This window comes from Carcharhinus amblyrhynchos, chromosome 7, assembly GCF_965287045.1.
Source record: "Carcharhinus amblyrhynchos chromosome 7, sCarAmb.v2.hapA, whole genome shotgun sequence".
NCBI lineage: Eukaryota > Metazoa > Chordata > Chondrichthyes > Carcharhiniformes > Carcharhinidae > Carcharhinus > Carcharhinus amblyrhynchos.
Window position 1 is genome coordinate 8,339,386 of NC_137330.1, and position 18,608 is coordinate 8,357,993.

The window sequence follows — 18,608 nt, forward strand, 5'->3', positions numbered from 1 at the left end:
CTCTTGCCTTTTTTAAAATTAATTTACAGGATGTGGGTGTCTCTGGCTAGGTCAGCATTTATTGCCCATCCCTAATTGCCCTTGAGAAGTAAGTGGTGAACTACCTTCTTGGTAGCTGCAATCCCTATGGCATAGGTACACCCTTAGTGCCATTAGTGAGGGAGTTCCAGGAATTTGACCAGCAGCAGTGAAGGAACGACAACGATATAGTTCCAAGTCAGGATGGTGAGTGGCTTGGAGAGGAACTTGCAGGTGGTAGTGTTCCCCATGTATCTCCTGCCCTTGTCCTTCTAGATGGCTTTGGACCTGTGCCATCTAAAGTGCCTTGGTGAGCCCCTGCAGAGTGCCTTGTATTTGGTACACACTAGTGCCACTGATCATTGGTGGTGAAGGGAATGAATGTTTGTGGAAGGGGTGCCAAAGTGGGCTGCTTTGTCCTAGTTGGTGTTGAGCTTCTTTAGTGTTGTTGGAGCTGCACTCATCCAGGCAAATGGAGAGTATTCTGTCACACTCCTAATTTGCGCCTTGTAGATGATGGAAAAGCTTTGGGGATTCAGGGGGTGAGTTAGTCACTGGAGGATTCTTTGCCTCTGACTTGCTCTTGTAGCCTAAGTATTTATATGACTAGTCCAGTTCTGTTTCTGATTAATGGTAACCCCCAGGATGTTAGTAGTACCCCTTTGAAGTCTGCTCTCCCTCAGTTAATTATTCTTACTCTGGATTGTCCTCTTCTAATGTTATCCTAAGCCTTATGATACAATAATCACTGGCCGGAACTCACCGGCCATTCACGCCCTGCCACCGTTGCCAGAGTAGAAGGAGAGTTTGGCACTCAGCCAAATCTTCAATCATTGCAGCAGGATGGGAGAATTCCTTTGGCGTGAATGGCTGGAGAATCCCGCCCACTCTCACCTAAATGTTCCCCCACTGACACTTGATCTTTTTGGCCCACCTCATTTCCAAGAACCAAGTCTAGCTGTGTCTCCTTTTTTGTTGGCCTGGACACATACTGCTGTGGCAAATCTCCTGAACATACTCTAGGAATTCTTGCCACTTTGCTGTTATTCCAGTCTATACTTTAGTAATTGAAGCCCCCCGATATAACTATTCTGTAACGTTTATACCTCTATTATTTCCCTGCGGATGTATCTACATCTTTGCCACTAGTTAATGACGTGTAGAGTATATTGAGCAATGTCAATGTACTCTATAGGCCATCAACTAGCGGCAAAGATGTAGATACACCTGCAGGGAAATTCCTTAGCTCTAGCCACATTGATTCTGTCCTTGAATTCTCTGGGACGTCCTCTTTCTCCAGCACTGCAATGCTCTCCTTAACCAATACCCACCAGCCCTACTGTTTATTCCTACCCTATCATCCCTGAACACCTTGTAGTCATTGCTGCCTTTCCTTAAGTCAGAACTCACCACAACATCATAATGTCGCATGGCAATCTGTGCCTACATCTCACCAATCTTATTTACCATACTGCCTGCATTCACATACATGCAGTATAACCTTGATTTAGATTGTATTATTTTCCACCTTGCTCCAACTCTTATTAACTTGTATTCTGTACTCTAGTGCTATCTTTACCTCCTGGTATTTTACTCTTGAATGTTCTCTCCTGCTTCCCACACCCCTGAAAAGTTAATTTAAAGCACTAGCAAAACACCCCGAAAGGCACTCTGCCCCAGCTCATGCACAAGGAGTCCTTGTGCATGAGTCGCAAAAACCCAATCTGCAGGTGCAGCAGGTGATCAAGAAGGCGAATGGGATGCTGGCCTTTATAGCGAGGGGGATAGAATATAAAAGCAGGGAGGTTTTGCTGCAACTGTACAGGGTACTGGTGAGGCCGCAGCTGGAATACTGTGTGCCGATTTGGTCACCACACTTGCGCAAGGATATTTTGGCCTTGGAAGGAGTGCAGAGGAGGTTCACTAGGCTGATACCGAAGATGAGGGGGTTGGACGATGAAGAGAGACTAAATAGACTGGGCCTGTACTCGTTGGAGTTTAGAAGGATGAGGGGGGATCTTATAGAGACGTATAAGATAATGAAAGGCATGGATAGGGTAGAGGTAGAGAGATTCTTCCCGCTTAGCAGGACTAGAGGGCACAGCCTCAAGATAAGTGGGGGGGGGTGCAGTTTAGATCGGAGTTGAGGAGGAACTTCTTCACTCAAAGGGTGGTGAATCTCTGGAATTCTCTGCCCGTTGAAGTGGTGGAGGCTACCTTGCTAAATATATTTAAGTCACGGGTAGATAGGTTTTTGACAGACAAGGGAATTAAGGGTTATGGGGAGAAAGCAGGAAAGTGGAACTGATCCACTTCAGATCAGCCATGATCTTATTGAATGGCGGGGCAGGCTCGAAGGGCTAGATGGCCTACTCCTTCTCCTATTTCTTATGTTCTGTTTATGTTCTCTGTTCATGTGTAATCCATCTGGCTTGTACAGGTGCATCTCTCCCAGAACCAGTCCCAGTATCCCAGGAATCTGAAGCCTTCTCTCTCCTGCACCATCGTTCCAGCCTCATATTTGTCTGCCTTATCCTCTTATTTGTGTACTCAATTGCTTATGGCACTGGGAGTAATCCAGAGATTGATGCTTCTGAGGTCCTGATTGCTAACGTTCTATCTAGTTTCCTAAATTCTGACTGCAGGACTAAATCTCCTTTCCTACCTAAGTATTGGTGCTAATATGGACCCTAATCTCTGGCTGTTTGCCCTGAAGAATGTCCTCCAGCAGTTCTGTGACATTCTTGACCCTGGAAACAGTGAGGCAACATATCATCCTTGAGTCGTATCCATGACTGCAAAATGTGTCTCTGTTTTCCTAACTGATGAATCCCCAATCGGTCTTTTTCTTCTTCATCCCCTCTTCTACATAAGAACATAAGAAATAGGAGCAGGAGTAGGCCATCTGGCCCTTCGAGCCTGCCCCGCCATTTAATAAGATCATGGCTGATCTGTCGTGGCTCAGTTCCACATTCCCGCCCTCTCCCCATAACCCTTAATCCCCTCTCTTATCGAAAACCCATCAACCCGCGTCTTAAAAATATTCAGCGAGGTAGCCTCCACCACTTCAACGGGCAGAGAATTCCAGAGATTCACCACCCTTTGAGTGAAGAAGTTCTTCCTCAACTCTGTTCTAAACTGCCCCCCCTTTATCTTGAGGCTGTGCCCCCTAGTCCTACTGTCCTTTCTGAGCGGGAAGAGTCTCTCCACCTCTATCCTATCCATCCCATTCATCATCTTATACGTCTCAATGAGATCTCCCCTCATTCTTCTAAACTCTAATGAGTACAAGCCTAGTTTATTCAGCCTCTCCTCATAGCTCAACCCCCTCAACTCCGGCATCAGCCTAGTAAACCTTCTCTGCACTCCCTCCAAGGCCAAAATATCCTTGCGTAAGTACGGCGCCCAAAACTGCACACAGTACTCCAGCTGCAGCCTCACCAATGCCCTATATAGCCTCAGCAAGACCTCCCTACTTTTATATTCAATCCCTCTCGCTATGAAGGCCAGCATCCCATTAGCCTTCCTGACCACCTGCTGCACCTGCAAGCTGGGTTTTTGCGACTCATGCACAAGGACCCCGAGGTCCCTCTGCACCGTCGCCTGCTGCAGTTTTTCTCCACGTAAGTAATAATCCTTCCTACCATTCTTCCTACCAAAGTGGACCACCTCACACTTGCCAACATTAAATTCCATTTGCCAGTTCCTGGCCCATTCGCCCATCCAATCTAGATCCTTCTGTAGACTCTCCACACCCTCCGCGCAATTTGCCGTTCCCCCAATCTTGGTGTCATCAGCAAATTTCGACACCCTACACTCGGTTCCCTTCTCCAGATCATCTATATAAATGGTAAATAGCTGAGGCCCCAGCACCTGGGGCACTCCACTAGTCACCAACCGCCAATCTGAATAGCACCCATTGACCCCCACTCTCTGCCTCCTATTTGACAACCAGTCCTCTATCCACGCTAACACCCTACCCCCAACTCCATGTCCCCTGACCTTCTGCAATAACCTCTTGTGTGGTACCTTGTCAAACGCCTTCTGAAAATCAAGAAAGACCACATCCACCAGCTCTTCTCTATCCACCGCCCTAGACACACCTTCATAGAACTCCAGTAAATTTGTGAGACACGACTTCCCCTTAACGAAACCGTGCTGCGTCTGCTCTATCAAGCAATTCCCCTCAAGATGCCTCGCTATTTCCTCCTTGATGACGGATTCTAACATTTTACCTACAACAGACTTCAAACTAACCGGCCTGTAATTCCCCGCCTTTTGCCTGGCACCCTTCTTAAACAACAGCGTAACATTAGCCGCTTTCCAATCTTCCGGCACTTCCCCGCCACTTCTACAGCCAAGCCACTCTGACTGCATTCTGTTAAGGAATCACCAGTATCCAAAATGGAAAGCCAATTAACAAATAGAACCCCAGGGCACTCCTGCAGTAACTGCCTGCTTCTCTTGGATGACTTGGTGGTCACCTGTTCCTTTTCTGTCTATGCTCTTATCTTGCAATGTGACCACCTCTTTTAATCTGCTAACCATGTAGCTGTCACAAGACTCCATCTGCTGCTTGAGCTCGGAAACTGGAACCCAAGTACCTGCAGCTGGTACCACTTATGCAGATGTGGTCACCTAGGTCACTAATAGTGTGCATGGTTTCCCACATATTACAGGACAAGCATTCCACATAATCGAGCTGCCTTGACAGTTCTTAACTTTACTTCCCTTACACTAATCTCACTTAACTTCGGCTTAAATATATTGCTTTATTTTATTGGCCCTGACTTCCCCTTAATCCGAGTGCTTCTTACTCAAATCCAAATAGTTAGTTCAAAAGTAGTACATTTTCCTAATTTGCAGCTATATAAAGACCCTCTTTAACAGCCGTTTTCCTGTAGTATCGCTCTTCTATATTTATTTCCAAATTCCCCTAAAGGTGAGATTTATGCCCAAGTCCTTTTCTGCTCAGCTGCTCCTGTTCCTAATTTCGAATAATTGCTGTCTATACCACAGCTGTTTCCTGTGCATTGAACTACTACGTGAACCTAATTCACTCGGTCTCTGTCTCATTTGGGCATAATCACCTGCCTCCTCCTTGCGCACCTCTGACTGACTTCATTGTCCCCTTTCACGAACACATTCCCTTTTCACTTGAATGGCATCCTACACCGTGGTGCCATTGGCACTTTACTCATTTGTTCTACAGTCCTTGTTCTCATCTGTTGATCTGTTCTCACCCATTGTCCCTGAGGTCTGAGGTTCCACCATCTCTACATATTGGATCCCCATATCCACCTGACTCTCAGTCACAGACGCCTGTCCCTGACCATTAATGAACTCTACTTAAACTAAGGAGCTTGATTACTGATTGAAATCAAGTGTCCAGGTAATTCTTCTCCTCCCTGATGCCCTGTAACCTCAGGCCCCAACTCAGCAGCTCTTGAGCCAAAGTTGGCAATATGGTTGCCCTGGCCTGGAATGTCTTCCACAAACTCCCACATATTTTATTCACAGTGCACCACCTGCTGTACCATGTCTGTCTAACCTTCTTCATTTATTTAATTACTTATAAATGAGTAACGAGCAGATTAGAACATAGAACACTACAGCACAAACAGGCCCTTCGGCCCACTAGTTGCACCAATCACTTCTATACCTGCTAAGCCATAGACATATCTGTAACCCCCAATCCCATTAGATCCCATATACTCATCCAGAAGTCTTTTAAAAGACCCCAGCGAGTTCGCCTCCACCACTACCGACGGCAGCCGATTCCATTCACTCACCACCCTCTGAGTGAAAAACTTACCCCTAACATCTCCTCTGTACTTGCTTCCCTGCACCTTAAATCTGTATCCTCTCGTAGCGACCATTTCAGCCCTGGGAAATAGCCTCTGAGAATCCACCCTATCTATTCCTCTCAACATCTTATAAACCTCTATCAAGTCGCCTCTCAACCTTCGTCTCTCCAAGGAGAAGAGTCCCAGCTCCCTCAACCTATCTTCATAAGTCATGCCTCCCAATCCAGGCAACATCCTTGTAAATCTCCTCTGCACCCTTTCAATAGCTTCCACGTCCTTCCTATAGTGAGGCAACCAGAAGTGCGCACAGTACTCCAAGTGGGGTCTGACAAGGGTCTTATAAAGTAATTAAAGTAATAGCAAGTGACAGTCTCCTCGCTTGAAGGGAAAAGCAAAAACACTCAACAGATACTGAAGATAAAACAAAAGAGCAGCTTCTTCTCTGCATTGAATTCCCACTTGCACCAAATTCTGAACTTAACACTGGATTCTTAGAGCACACTGCAGTAGGAAACACTTTGAGTGCCTCAGCAAAATTGCCATTTCTACTACTTTTCCAAAGTATACCACCACCACTGCACCTCCCTGATAAGAGATTAGACTAAGCTTTTGTCTTTTCCTTCACTCCGGCCAAAGAACTGTCGGCGAGTTATTCAGATAAATCCAGGCATGGGTGGAGTGAAAATTGGACAAACTGAAAGCAATATATATCAGTGTATAACTATAGGTGTTTAGCCAATGTTGCTTGCAGCCAAGGCATATCTCTGTAGACCAAGACACCCGGTGCATATTTACAGGAATCCCATCCCATGGAGTTAGCCATGGTTCTGTGTATCTGACTGTCACTTTGGAGTCAGAAAATTGCAGATTTAAATCCTCTCCCCAACACTCACTCCCCTGCATTCCCAAATTGAAAGACTTGAGCACTTAATTCAGCCTGATGGATTGCTGCACTGTCGGAGTGCCATCTTTTAGATGAAACTAAGGCCTCATCTCTGCACTCGATGGGCTAAATATCCCTCGGGATTACTTTGATGAAGAATAGGAGTTATCCCAGTGTTCTCATCTACATTTATTCCTCAGTCAACACCACATTAAAAAAAGATGATTTAAGTCATTATCTTATTGCTTTTTATGGGACCCTACTCTGTGGTTTCTTCCATTATAGCAATGACTGTACTTCAACAGATATTTCGTTGACTGTAAAGCAATTTGAGATATCCTCAGATCGTGGCAGGTGCTATATAAATGCAAGTCCTTCCCCCCCACCCCCCCTCCCACCCCCCACACTCTAGCATAGTTGTCGGAGTGTGAGAATGAATCCCTGTACTTTGTGCAAAAAACTCATGGCAAGCAATAAGCCTGACCTTGATATATGAGGCAGCCTGTCTTTAATGATCCCAGGATGGATAAACACAATGCAGATGAATAAGCGGCTTCTATTCCAAGTGCACCCTGTTGGGATTCCAGCCTAACAATGCAAAGTTACTTTGCACATGCAAATAGCCACAAATATGACTCAGAGGCCGCCAATTTGCTGAGGTCAAGAGCAGGCCTAAGCTGATCTCAGATCTGATTTCATGTGTAATTGTGGGAAGGTGATCGGGAAAGTTTTGAGACATGGCGTATTAGTATTTTAAAGTCAGGCTTAAAGTTCCATTAATCATTTGCAACTTGACTGAGATCTCATCATATCAAGTATTTAAACCGCCAATGAATCCCAGCTTTGACCATCTTTGTTTTATTGTCTCTCAGCAATGGGTCTATCTTGGCATCCCTCACATATTACCACCAAAACAGATCTTCTGGTCATTGTGATGTTGCTGTTTGTGGGAGCTTGCTGTGTGAAAATTGATTGCCCGTTTCCTACATTACAACAGTGACCATACTTCAAAGGTACTTTATTGACATAAAGTGTTTTGGGGGCTGCCTGTGGTCGTGAAAGGCACTGAAAAATGCAAGCCTTTCTTTTATTGAAATCCATAATGTAATGATAGCAGCTTCTTAGAAGCATAAGGGCTGGGACACAACATTGGGACCTTCAAGTTGTCAAGGCAGCAATAAGGCAGTGAAAATGCAATATTGTTTGCATCATAGTAACACAGATGGGCCCACACCTACACAGTTTCTTCACATTATGGTGAAACTGGTGAAGGTAGCACTTGCATACAGAATCCTTGAACTGGCACAAGGTGCATTACATACCCCCTAATCCCTGAATGTCAGCATTCCTTCAATTCTGACTATCACTTCACCATTGCCAACTGTGCCTTCAGCCATCTGGACTCTTAAGCTCCAGAATTCCCTCTCTCAACCTGCTTGTCTCTCTCCCTCTCTCTTCTTTATGATAGTGTTTAAAATCCACCTCTTTGGCCAAGCTTTTGGTCATCTGTCTTAATAGCTCCTTACATGCCCCAGTATCAAAATTTGGCTGCTAATGCTCTTGGGAAGCACCTTGGATCATTTTTTACTATGTTAAAAGACACAAGTTGTTACTTAGGAACTTCCCGTACTCAAGAGTACTTTATTAATTGAAAACAGTTGACAAGATCATTGTTTTCCATTGCCAAAATATGAGTGATAATAAGCAGAGCTTTACACCCTGCCCCTTTCCACCACACCCTTTTTTTCATTAATGTATGGGACATGGGCGTCGCTGGCTGGCCAGCATTTATTGCTCATCTCTAGTTGCCCTCGAACTGAGTGATTTGCTAAGCCATCTCAGACGGCAGTTGAGAGTCGACTACATTGCTGTGGCTCTGGAGTCACATGTAGGCCAGACCAGGTAAGGACGGCAGATTTCCTTCCCTAAAGGACATTAGTGAACCAGATGGGTTTTTCCGACAGTCGACGGTGGTTTCATGATCATCAGTAGATTCTTAATCCCAGATATTTCTTATCTTGAATTCAGATTCCACCATCTGCTGTGGCGGGATTCGAATCCTGGTCCCCAGAACATTAGCTGAGTTTCTGGATTAATAGTCTAGCGATAATACCATTAGCCTCTGCTCGTTGTGTTCCAACAAAATGTGAGTAATAGGACAGCTTGCTCATCTAAGAGCATAAACAGGCAGCATTTGCCTCATTATTATCCGCAGTGGCTCAACGGTAGCATTCCTCCCTCTGAATTAGGAAGGCCCCTTCTGAATTCAAGCACATAATCTAACCAGGCATCACTGAGGGAATGCTGCACCCTTCATGCCCCTCTCACAGATAAACCCTCTCAGATGGATGTAAAAGATCGTATAGCATTATTTGAAGAAAAGTAATGAACTTCGTCCGTGTCCTCCACAACCTTTGTCCGTGTCCTCCACAACCTTTGTCCCTTAACCAACACAATCAGCCACAAAAGCTGATAAACCTGTTATTTATCTGATTGTTGTTTGTGGGAACTTGCTGTGTTCAAATAATGAAAGGTGCTATACCAATCCATTACTTTTCTTCTTTAGCTGTTGTATTTGTCTAGGTAACAGCAGTGACTGCGCTTATTTCCTTCTCTGTTGCAAAATTCTATCATCATTAATTGGGACTTTGCCTTGGGTGTGCGTGTGCGTGTGTGCGTACATGCATGCTAAAAATCCCCTACTTAGTGCTGACAGCTTTGTTAAATACAGGGCATAGAATGAACCATTCCAAGTTCAATCAGTTTATGACATCTTGCCCCTTTCTGAAAGATGAAACCTACCAACTATTTATAATCCCACGGAGAACTAGAAATACCTGTAATGTGACTTTGAATGGTAATTTGTGGAAACCTGATAATCTGTCAAGAATGTTTAGTCACCAAAGAAACATGCAGTAGCGCTCCTTGCTGGTCGAGCTGCTAATCTCACATGGGCTCCTGTGAAAGGGGAACACCTGCTTCATCCTACTCCCTCAATTGGATGGAGAAGCCTGGGAGCAGGTCACCCACCATCCAGGTGAAAAGAGAATGAGCACAGGTCTTTACTGCTCATAATGGAGTTATTTTTTCCTCGCAGGCGCGGAAGAAGCACCTGCCGGAGTTCGCGGTGCAGGCACCAGACGCCAGAAAGGACGGCAGCAAAGTAAAGATCGAAGAGAGCGAAGAAAGCAAAGGCGAACAAATTGGTGGTGTGAGAGAGATTCCTCGATGCAAACCCGAAGAAGTAAAGACCGAAAAATTGGAAGATAAAGGAAAACATGGGTGAGTGTTCTGTAATTTTACAATTGCAACATAGCTGCATATCAGAGTGAAGTTGTACTAAGCATTAAATAGTTAATCTGATGGTAAGCCCGCTTCTTAATCGTGGGAAGACACACCAGCTGAATTTGCTAAGAAACATTTGCTTTGATTGGCCTGGGGCAGGAATGTAATTTTTAAGGAATGCTGCTGTTGCTCCATACCTTGTCAACCAATGGAATGGCATGACAAGTTGTAGTTACCATCATTTAACTTTCAGTTACAACCTTTCAGAATGGCTTTTTGGTATAATGGGCCTTGCTACTATCAGGCACCAATTTTCCCAAAAGTTATAGCACAGAAAAGGCCCTTTGGCCCATTGAGTCTGCACCAACAATAACTACCACTAAAGTTGCAGTAATCCCGTTTCCCAGCACTTATCCTATATCCTTGAATGTCATGATGTTTTAAGCCAAATACTTTTTAAAGGTTGTAAGGTTTCTGGCCTCCACCACCTTCCTAGGCAGTGCATTCCAGATTCCCACCACCCTTTGAGTGAAGAAATGTTTTCTGAAATCCCCTCTGAAACTCATGCCCCTCACCCTAAAACTATGCCCCCTTGTGATTGATTCCTCAACCACGGGGAACAGCTGCTTCTTATTCACCCTGTCCATTCCCCTCATAAGATTATACACCTCAATCATGTCCCCCCTCAGCCTTCTCTACTCTAGAGAAAACAATGCAAATCTATCCAGTCTCTCCTTATAGCTCAAATGCTCCATCCCAGGCAACATCCTGGTGAATCTCCTCTGTACCTCCTAGTATAATCACGTCATTCTTATAGTGAGGCAACCAGAACTGTACGCAGTTCCAAGCTGTGGCCTAACCAATGTTCTGTACAGCCTCAACATAACCTCCCTACACTCTGTGCCACCACTGATAAAAGCACATACCCTATATGCCTTCTTAACTGCTCTGCCACCTTCAGGGATCTATGAATAAGTACTATTGCTCCTGCATTCCTACATCCACTGCTCTGCTGTAGACTTCTCCATAGGGAGCTGTTACCAGTCAACTTTGGTCCAATCCAAAGCCGTCTTTTGTAGGCCATCTTTCTTCTTGAACGTAACAAACTTGAACCGTGCCATGTTGTGGCCGTTATAGCTAAGATGCTTCCCGTTGCCATATTGAACACTTGTCCGGTTTCATTCCCCAGACCAGATCCAGCGCTGCTCCATCCCTTGTTGGGCTTCTTACATATTGTTACAAAAAAACTCCCCTAAATACATTTCAAGAAATCCGCTCCCTCTAAACCCAATTTATGTTGGTGAAGTTGAAATCTCCTGGTGTGATTACCTGATTATTATTCTTACACAGCTAAGTGAATTGTCTACATATCTGCTCCTCTTCTTCCTGCTGTCTCTTTGAGGGCCTATTGTACAGTCCCAGTAATGTGGCTGCCCTCTTTATATTCCTAAATTTAATCCACAAAGCCTGGTTTGAAGACCCTTCCAATAACTATCTCTCTTTATTGTAGTAATTGACTCCTTAATTATTAGTGCTACACCCTTCTAACAATCTCCTTTGTCAGTGGATTAAATAAATAAATGGGCAATCTTGGGCAATAATTGAAGGTGTTTTTGCCATTGCAAAGCTAAGGAGGAAGGAGTCTTCACATAATTTAAAGTTGCTTCATTCAGCTAGTCTGATGATTCTGTGCTTTTATTACAGCTGTTCCCCTTTTGCTATTCCTTCATTCAAATGATTGAGTAATTCAGTTATTTAGTGTGAGCACCTTTGAATCATTTAGGTGTCTATTCTGACTTTGACTTGAACGAAGTGAAGCGGTTCTAATGCAAGTTTGAGCTTTGGCACCTCAGGTTATCCTCCAGCACAGACTGTGAGCTGACCCAGTAGCGTCCAGCATGATCATAAACTTATTAATAATACCACCAATTCATTACAGTTTAAACTGACCATTCAGCAAATTTTGTGAAGAAAATAATGTATTTTTGGGCTAACCCAATGCCTTTTACTGCACTTTATGCACTAACTGGCTCTGCCCTCTCTCTGTTACAGCATCCTACACTGACTCCACTGGTGAGGTGCAGGGTAGGCGAGCCTTCGAATGAGCCACAGTTGTTGCTACAATATTTTTAACCTGCCTAACTACTGTTGTAGTGGCTCCTGCCATTTTTCTGCAGCCTTATGTCATTCAGATCCATACAACCCTTACAGAGTAGAAGGAGGCTATTTGGTCATAAGAACATAAGAAATAGGAGCAGGAGTAGGCCATCTAGCCCTTCGAGCCTGCCCCGCCATTCAATAAGATCATGGCTGATCTGTCGCTGCTCAGTTCCACTTTCCCGCCCTCTCCCCATAACCCTTAATCCCCTCTCTTATCAAAAACCCATCAACCCGCGTCTTAAAAATACTTAACGAGGCAGCCTCCACCACTTCAATGGGCAGAGAATTCCAGAGATTCACCACCCTTTGAGTGAAGAAGTTTCTCCTCAACTCCGTTCTAAACCGCCCCCCCTTTATCTTGAGGCTGTGCCCCCTAGTCCTACTGTCTTTTTTGAGCGGGAAGAGTCTTTCCACCTCTATCCTATCCATCCCATTCATCATCTTATACGTCTCAATGAGATCTCCCCTCATTCTTCTAAACTCTAACGAGTACAAGCCCAGTTTATTCAGCCTCTCCTCATAGCTCAACCCCCTCAACTCCGGTATCAGCCTAGTAAACCTCCTCTGCACTCCCTCCAAGGCCAAAATATCTTTGTGCAGGTGCGGCGCCCAAAACTGCACACAGTACTCCAGCTGCGGCCTCACCAATGCCCTATACAGCTGCAGCAAGACCTCCCTACTTTTATATTCAATCCCCCTCGCTATGAAGGCCAGCATCCCATTCGCCTTCCTGACCACCTGCTGCACCTGCAAGCTGGGTTTTTGCGTCTCATGCACAAGGACCCCGAGGTCCCTCTGCACCGTCGCCTGCTGCAGTTTTTCGCCCCGTAGGTAATAGTCCTTCCTACCATTCTTCCTACCAAAGTGGACCACCTCACACTTGCCAACATTAAATTCCATTTGCCATTTCCTGGCCCATTCGCCCAGCCTATCTAGATCCCTCTGCAGACTCTCCACACCCTCCGCACAATTTGCCGTTCCCCCAATCTTGGTGTCATCAGCAAATTTCGACACCCTACACTCAGTTCCCTCCTCCAGATCATCTATATAAATGGTAAAAAGCTGAGGCCCTACATTAAATTTCCAACAGAACATCCCATCCAGGCCCTACTCCCAGCTAATCCCCCTAACCTACACATCTTGATACACTGAAGGGCAATTTAGAATGGCCAATCCATCTAACTTTGGCCTATGGGAAGAAATTGAGTACTCAGAGGAAACCCATGCAGTCACGGGGAGAACATGCAAACTCCACACACACAGTTATCCGAGGCCAGAATCAAACCTGGGACCCTGGCACTGTGAGGCAGCAGTGCTAACCACTGTGCCACTCTTCTTATGCCCCTAGTTTGTTCATCTTAGCAGTCTATACCCTCTACATCATGAGAAAATGCCCCACCCTCTGTGAATGTTGAGATTGGATCCCTGTCGGGTATAGAGTAAAACAACATTGCTTATTTGTCAGAAAGTACGCCAGAAATTAGATGTGCTTGGAGTGTGAAATATTTTGGTCCATTTGTTTGGCCCTTCCCTGCAGTTTCTCCACGTGGCAGCACAGAGCGTGAAGGCAAATGGGGAGAGAAAGAGAGAGAGCCTGGAAGAGGAAGTGATTGGAAGAAAGAGAGAGAGGGAGGTGGAGAGGCAGAAGACATATATACTGGGGACAGAGAAAGTTATATGATAGGTGGGAAAGGTATATAAAGGGAGCGAATAGAATTGTATATTGTATACACTGTATGAAATGTATAAATGTGTAGAAAATATAGAGGAGGATAGGGAGTTATACAGTAGGGGAGAGAAAGATAGTGGAGAGGAACAACAGGAGATTAATGGGAGTGCGGGAGAGAGAGAGAGAGAGCGAGTGAACAACACCAACAGGATGACTGACGTAGTTGAGAAGATGAGACTGAACACAGATTTCCCAGTTGTTAGTATGCTGCTGATTCTAACCCAACTCTCGTTCCAGCTCAATTAAATCTGTTGCACAATGAGCAGCGAGAAAGAATACTAAAAACGGCTGATCACTGACTTACGCAGTTCCAAAACCTTCCAAATGAATTCTCTCCGAATAGGCTGTGCTGTTAAAGTTAAAGGAAACTATAGATTGTGACTGGGGACCTTGAAGTTCGAAGGAGGCAAGATGCAAGAAAGCTGATGAAGTAGTGAACTGTGTACAAAAACACCAGGAGAGGAATAATTCATTCAGAGACAGGAAAACTGCCAGAGGGATAGTTAGTGAACCAGAGACTGTAAAACCAGCAGGATAGTCAGTCAAATCAGCCCAGCTACTAAAACTAGAGGCTGGAAACTCAGCACAGGTAATAGAGTGTAAGATCGTTTTGTGGTTATTTGGCCTGAATAAATTTGAGAGTTGTTTGGCGTAAAACTTGGATTCTTTATTCCAGCATCATTGAGCTGGTTGTGAATTACACCAAATACGAGGACAGATGTAGTCAAATTTAGTTTGACTTTCTGTAGCGTTGTTACTTCCTACCTCAGTCAATTAAAGGGCATGCAAAACTAATAATACATATGATCACTTTAATCAGAAGCTCATTTTAAACTTCCAGTTCAGTGCGTGTTCTGGTGTAGAGGAATTTTTATTTTTGTAGCATTTCAGGCAAATACAAAAGATACTTTGGAGCACTTCACAGGGTGAAGGAAAGAAAGAAAGATTGAATCTCAAATCTCAGTTAAATATTATAAGGGACGGCAAGTTATTTGCCTTTGTGGAATAAGGGAGGGGCTGTCACTATTTCACTCTAAGGATGTACTTGGAGGCAAGGTGGCCCCTATGATGCGGTGGACTTCTTCTATATGGCTGAGGCCTTGTTGCCCCCAGCTTTCTCATCTGTTGCCAGGGCCCCCCTCTGCCCCAACAAAACCCAACTCCTTTCATTTAAAGCCACATTCCCCATCATTTTACATATATGTTACATAGTAGATCTGAATGTTCTGATTTAAGCTGTATCCGGCTATGAGGCAACAGTGCTCAGTCTTTTCCAAACCTTGGGTGGCACAGTAGTTAGCACAACTGCCTCGCAGCAGCAGGGACTCAGGTTCAATCCCAGTGTTGGGTGACTGGAGTCTGCACGTTCTTCCCGTGTCTGCATGGGTTTCTCCGAGTGCTCTGGTTTCCTTCCAAGGTCCAAAGATGTGCAGGTTAGGTGGATTGGCCATGGTCAAAGATAAAAATTGATGTGTAGGTTAGGTGGAGTAAACATGGTAAATGTGACGGGTTACACAGATAGGAGGGGGGAGGTGGGTCAAATACCTGTCAGGGAGTCTGTGCAGACCTGATGAGCCGAACGGCCTCCGTCTGCACAATAGGGATTCTGTGAACCTCCAGGACCTCAAAACATCCCAACAAGCCAAACTAACAAATCAAAGTCTGGCCTGAAGAGGCTACGACTGGCAGTGTTCACAGACACTCAAGGATGCTGAGGGGTTCAGACACCTTTTGCCAGCCCTGTGCCGGCCTCCAAGTACATCCTTAGAGTGAAATAGTGACAGCCCCTCCCTTATTCCACAAAGACAAATAACTTGCCCTCCCTTATAATATTTAACTGAGATTTGAGAATCAGTTTTCCCTTCTTTCTTTTCTTCACCCTGTGAAGTGCTCCAAAGTGTCTTTTGTTTATGCCTGAAATAAACATACAGAAATAAAAATTCCTCTACATCAGAACAACGACTGAACTAACTGGAAGTTTAAAATGAGCTTCTGTTTACCACCTCAGGTCCATTCACCTCATCAAATAAACCTAAATAAGATATGTCTCAAAATTTTCAGCAATCTTTTATAGATGTTTTGAACATTCCAATTCATGCAATAAATAATTCATGAAGTGTGATTACTCCATTCCCTGTGGCTGTTGTTATTGCCACATGATGAAAGGATTTTCACCGCCTCTTCATGGAGGAGAGGACATTTTGACCATTACATTCCTTTTGGTTAGTTTTTGCTGGGGTAGACCTCAGCTAAATGCACCAATGAAAACTAGCCTAGATGGAAAGATCGAGGTTAAAAATATTGCACTAAATCATTTCTTAAACTATATTTTTAAACGTTGTAATATTTTAATCTTAAAATTGTACACAGCTGGTCTTTAGTTGTTTTGTGCTCTTTGGCTCCATCTTGAGCACAAGTTCCGATTTTGCATTGTAGTTACCGGGACAGGAAGCACTATTTTTGTGCTCAGAATGTCCTAAAGCTAGAGTGACAATATTGCTGTGTATCTTAAAGCACCATGGCCACTTTTAATGCAAATATAAAGTATCATAAAAGGAAATTGCTAATATTGTTTTTTTTTTAAAAACATAAATGTTTTTCATTTATCTGGGGTTAGGGATGAAAGCAGTAAAGAGGATGAGGAAGATGAAGAGGATGAGGAAGATGAAGAGGAGGAAGATGGTGATGATGAAGAGAGGGAAGAAGAGGAAGAATTTGAGTGCTACCCAGCAGGAATGAAAGTTCAAGTGAGATATGGTCGAGGGAGGAACCAGAAGCTGTATGAAGCCAGCATTAAAGATTGTGACGTGGAGGGTGGAATGGTCCTCTACTTGGTACACTACTGTGGCTGGAATGTGAGGTGAGTTAGAACTATCGACCACCTGTCTCACATAGAGCTGTTAAAAGGGAATGCCATACAGGTGAAGTCATTCAATTGTATGGTCTCTCTTGTCTCCTGTCTCTCCTCCAGTTGTCCATGTCATTCTTCTAGATTGTAGCCTTGAGCCTTGCAGTGAGTGATTGGAAACTTGTACGGCAGAACTCGGTGTGCATGAGTATGTGTGTCTTGCTGTCTCTATCTTCCCTAGTGCTTTGTGCCCAGCCATCTTCCCCAGTTGGTCTAAATCTTTTGAACATCGTGAAGTAATTTGTACGGTTGCACATTGGTACTCTGACCTGTTACTGTAAAATTTTGGTAGTCCCATTGAGTACAATATTCTAGTTCTGGAAGAATGAACTTCTGAATTAGCACAGGCACCAACGTAACATTTCAGTTCTGTTCACCCTGTTCACTTTCCATGACTGTCAGTTTTAGGGTGTTGGGTAAGCATCTGGTTTTAGTGGGGCGTTTCCATTTCTCAGGGGAGAAGACAAGGAACAAGAGCATTAGGAACATTACTTCAATTGACTTACATTACATACATCTGATTCAAGAACAGCCACTTGCAGTTAATTTGGATCCTTTAACATAGTCCTGAGTTACATAACATTTTGGTTCCCAACCAAAATCTTAGTCAGGGAGATTTAAAGAGTATCTTTAACGGTGAAGAGGTCTAATGGGGAATTTTACAGCTGAAGATATGGCCATAAGTGGTGGGCCGATGAAATCCAGAATTATGCAAGAGGCCAGAATTGGAGGAGCATTGAGATCAGGTTCTCTGTGGCTCCACATCTCAGGAAGTTGAAGCAAAACAGGGAGGTATGGAGAATTGCCAAGCCCGGGGTATGAGCATGCTTTAGTTGGCGTACTGAAGGTTTGTTACGTTTGACTTAGATTATTGGGATTAAAGTAGTTATTGTCTGGTACTGGTATCTATTTTAAGTTATGTAACTTGTGAAAATAATGGCAGTATCATGACTTTCTAGTGGAGCAATATTCTTTCAAACTTGGAGGCCTAAATTCATGAGGATTGTGCGCTGTGGCTGCAGTATAGAATGAACTAGGGGACAATTGTATAATGTTCTATAAATACTAATAGCAGCAATCATAGCTACATACACTGGGCACCAATTTGTCACCGCAATGACTTACAGATAGGGCTGATATAATGCTTTTCCAATTGTAAATAACTGTCCTTCCTTCATTAAACAAGCTGCTTATAATGACGAAACCCATGAAGTTTTCTAACAGCAATGTGTTTTTAACGGTCTAAAAATGTCAGTGGATTTGAAGCAATATTGTGTATACATCATTCTCTTGTTCCTTAGCCGCTAGAAGCAGGAGTAGGCCATTCAGCCCTTTGAGCCTGCTCCACCATTCACTTTGATAATGGCTGATCATCAAATTCAATAGCCTGAACTCTCCCCTCCCCCCATATCTCTCGATCCCTTTAGCCCCAAGAGCTATATCTAATATCTTCTTAAAATCAGACAATGTTTTGGCCTCATCTACTCTCCGTGGGAGTGAATTCCACACATTCACCACCCTCTGGGTGAAGAAATTTCTCCTCACCTCAGTTCTAAAAGGTCCTTATCCTCAACACAATAGTTCTGGACTACCTCACCACTGGGGACATTCTTTCTGAATCTACCCTGTCTAAACCTGTTAGAATTTTATAAGTTTCAATGAGATCACCAACTTGCTTTTGTGTAGTGGTTTTACCATAGTAAAACATCCCATGGTGGTTCACAGGAATGTTAAATAAAACTTGATACTGACTCACATAAGAGTAAGGGGCAGCACAGTGGTTAGCAGTGCTGCCTCACAGACGCAGGTTCAATTCCA

The 18,608-nt window shown here is 44.1% G+C and overlaps 1 protein-coding gene across 3 annotated transcripts in view; it reads left to right on the forward strand.

Annotated features, from left to right (window-relative positions):
* arid4b (AT-rich interaction domain 4B) overlaps positions 1–18,608 on the forward strand; it is a 196,279-nt gene that overhangs the window by 140,307 nt on the left and 37,364 nt on the right. For all 3 annotated transcript variants that reach the window (XM_080191891.1, XM_080191893.1, XM_080191892.1), the window contains 2 exons: positions 9,806–9,990; positions 16,500–16,742. In XM_080191891.1, coding sequence (XP_080048017.1) covers positions 9,806–9,990; positions 16,500–16,742 — 428 coding nt within the window. The remainder of the gene's footprint in view (positions 1–9,805; positions 9,991–16,499; positions 16,743–18,608) is intronic.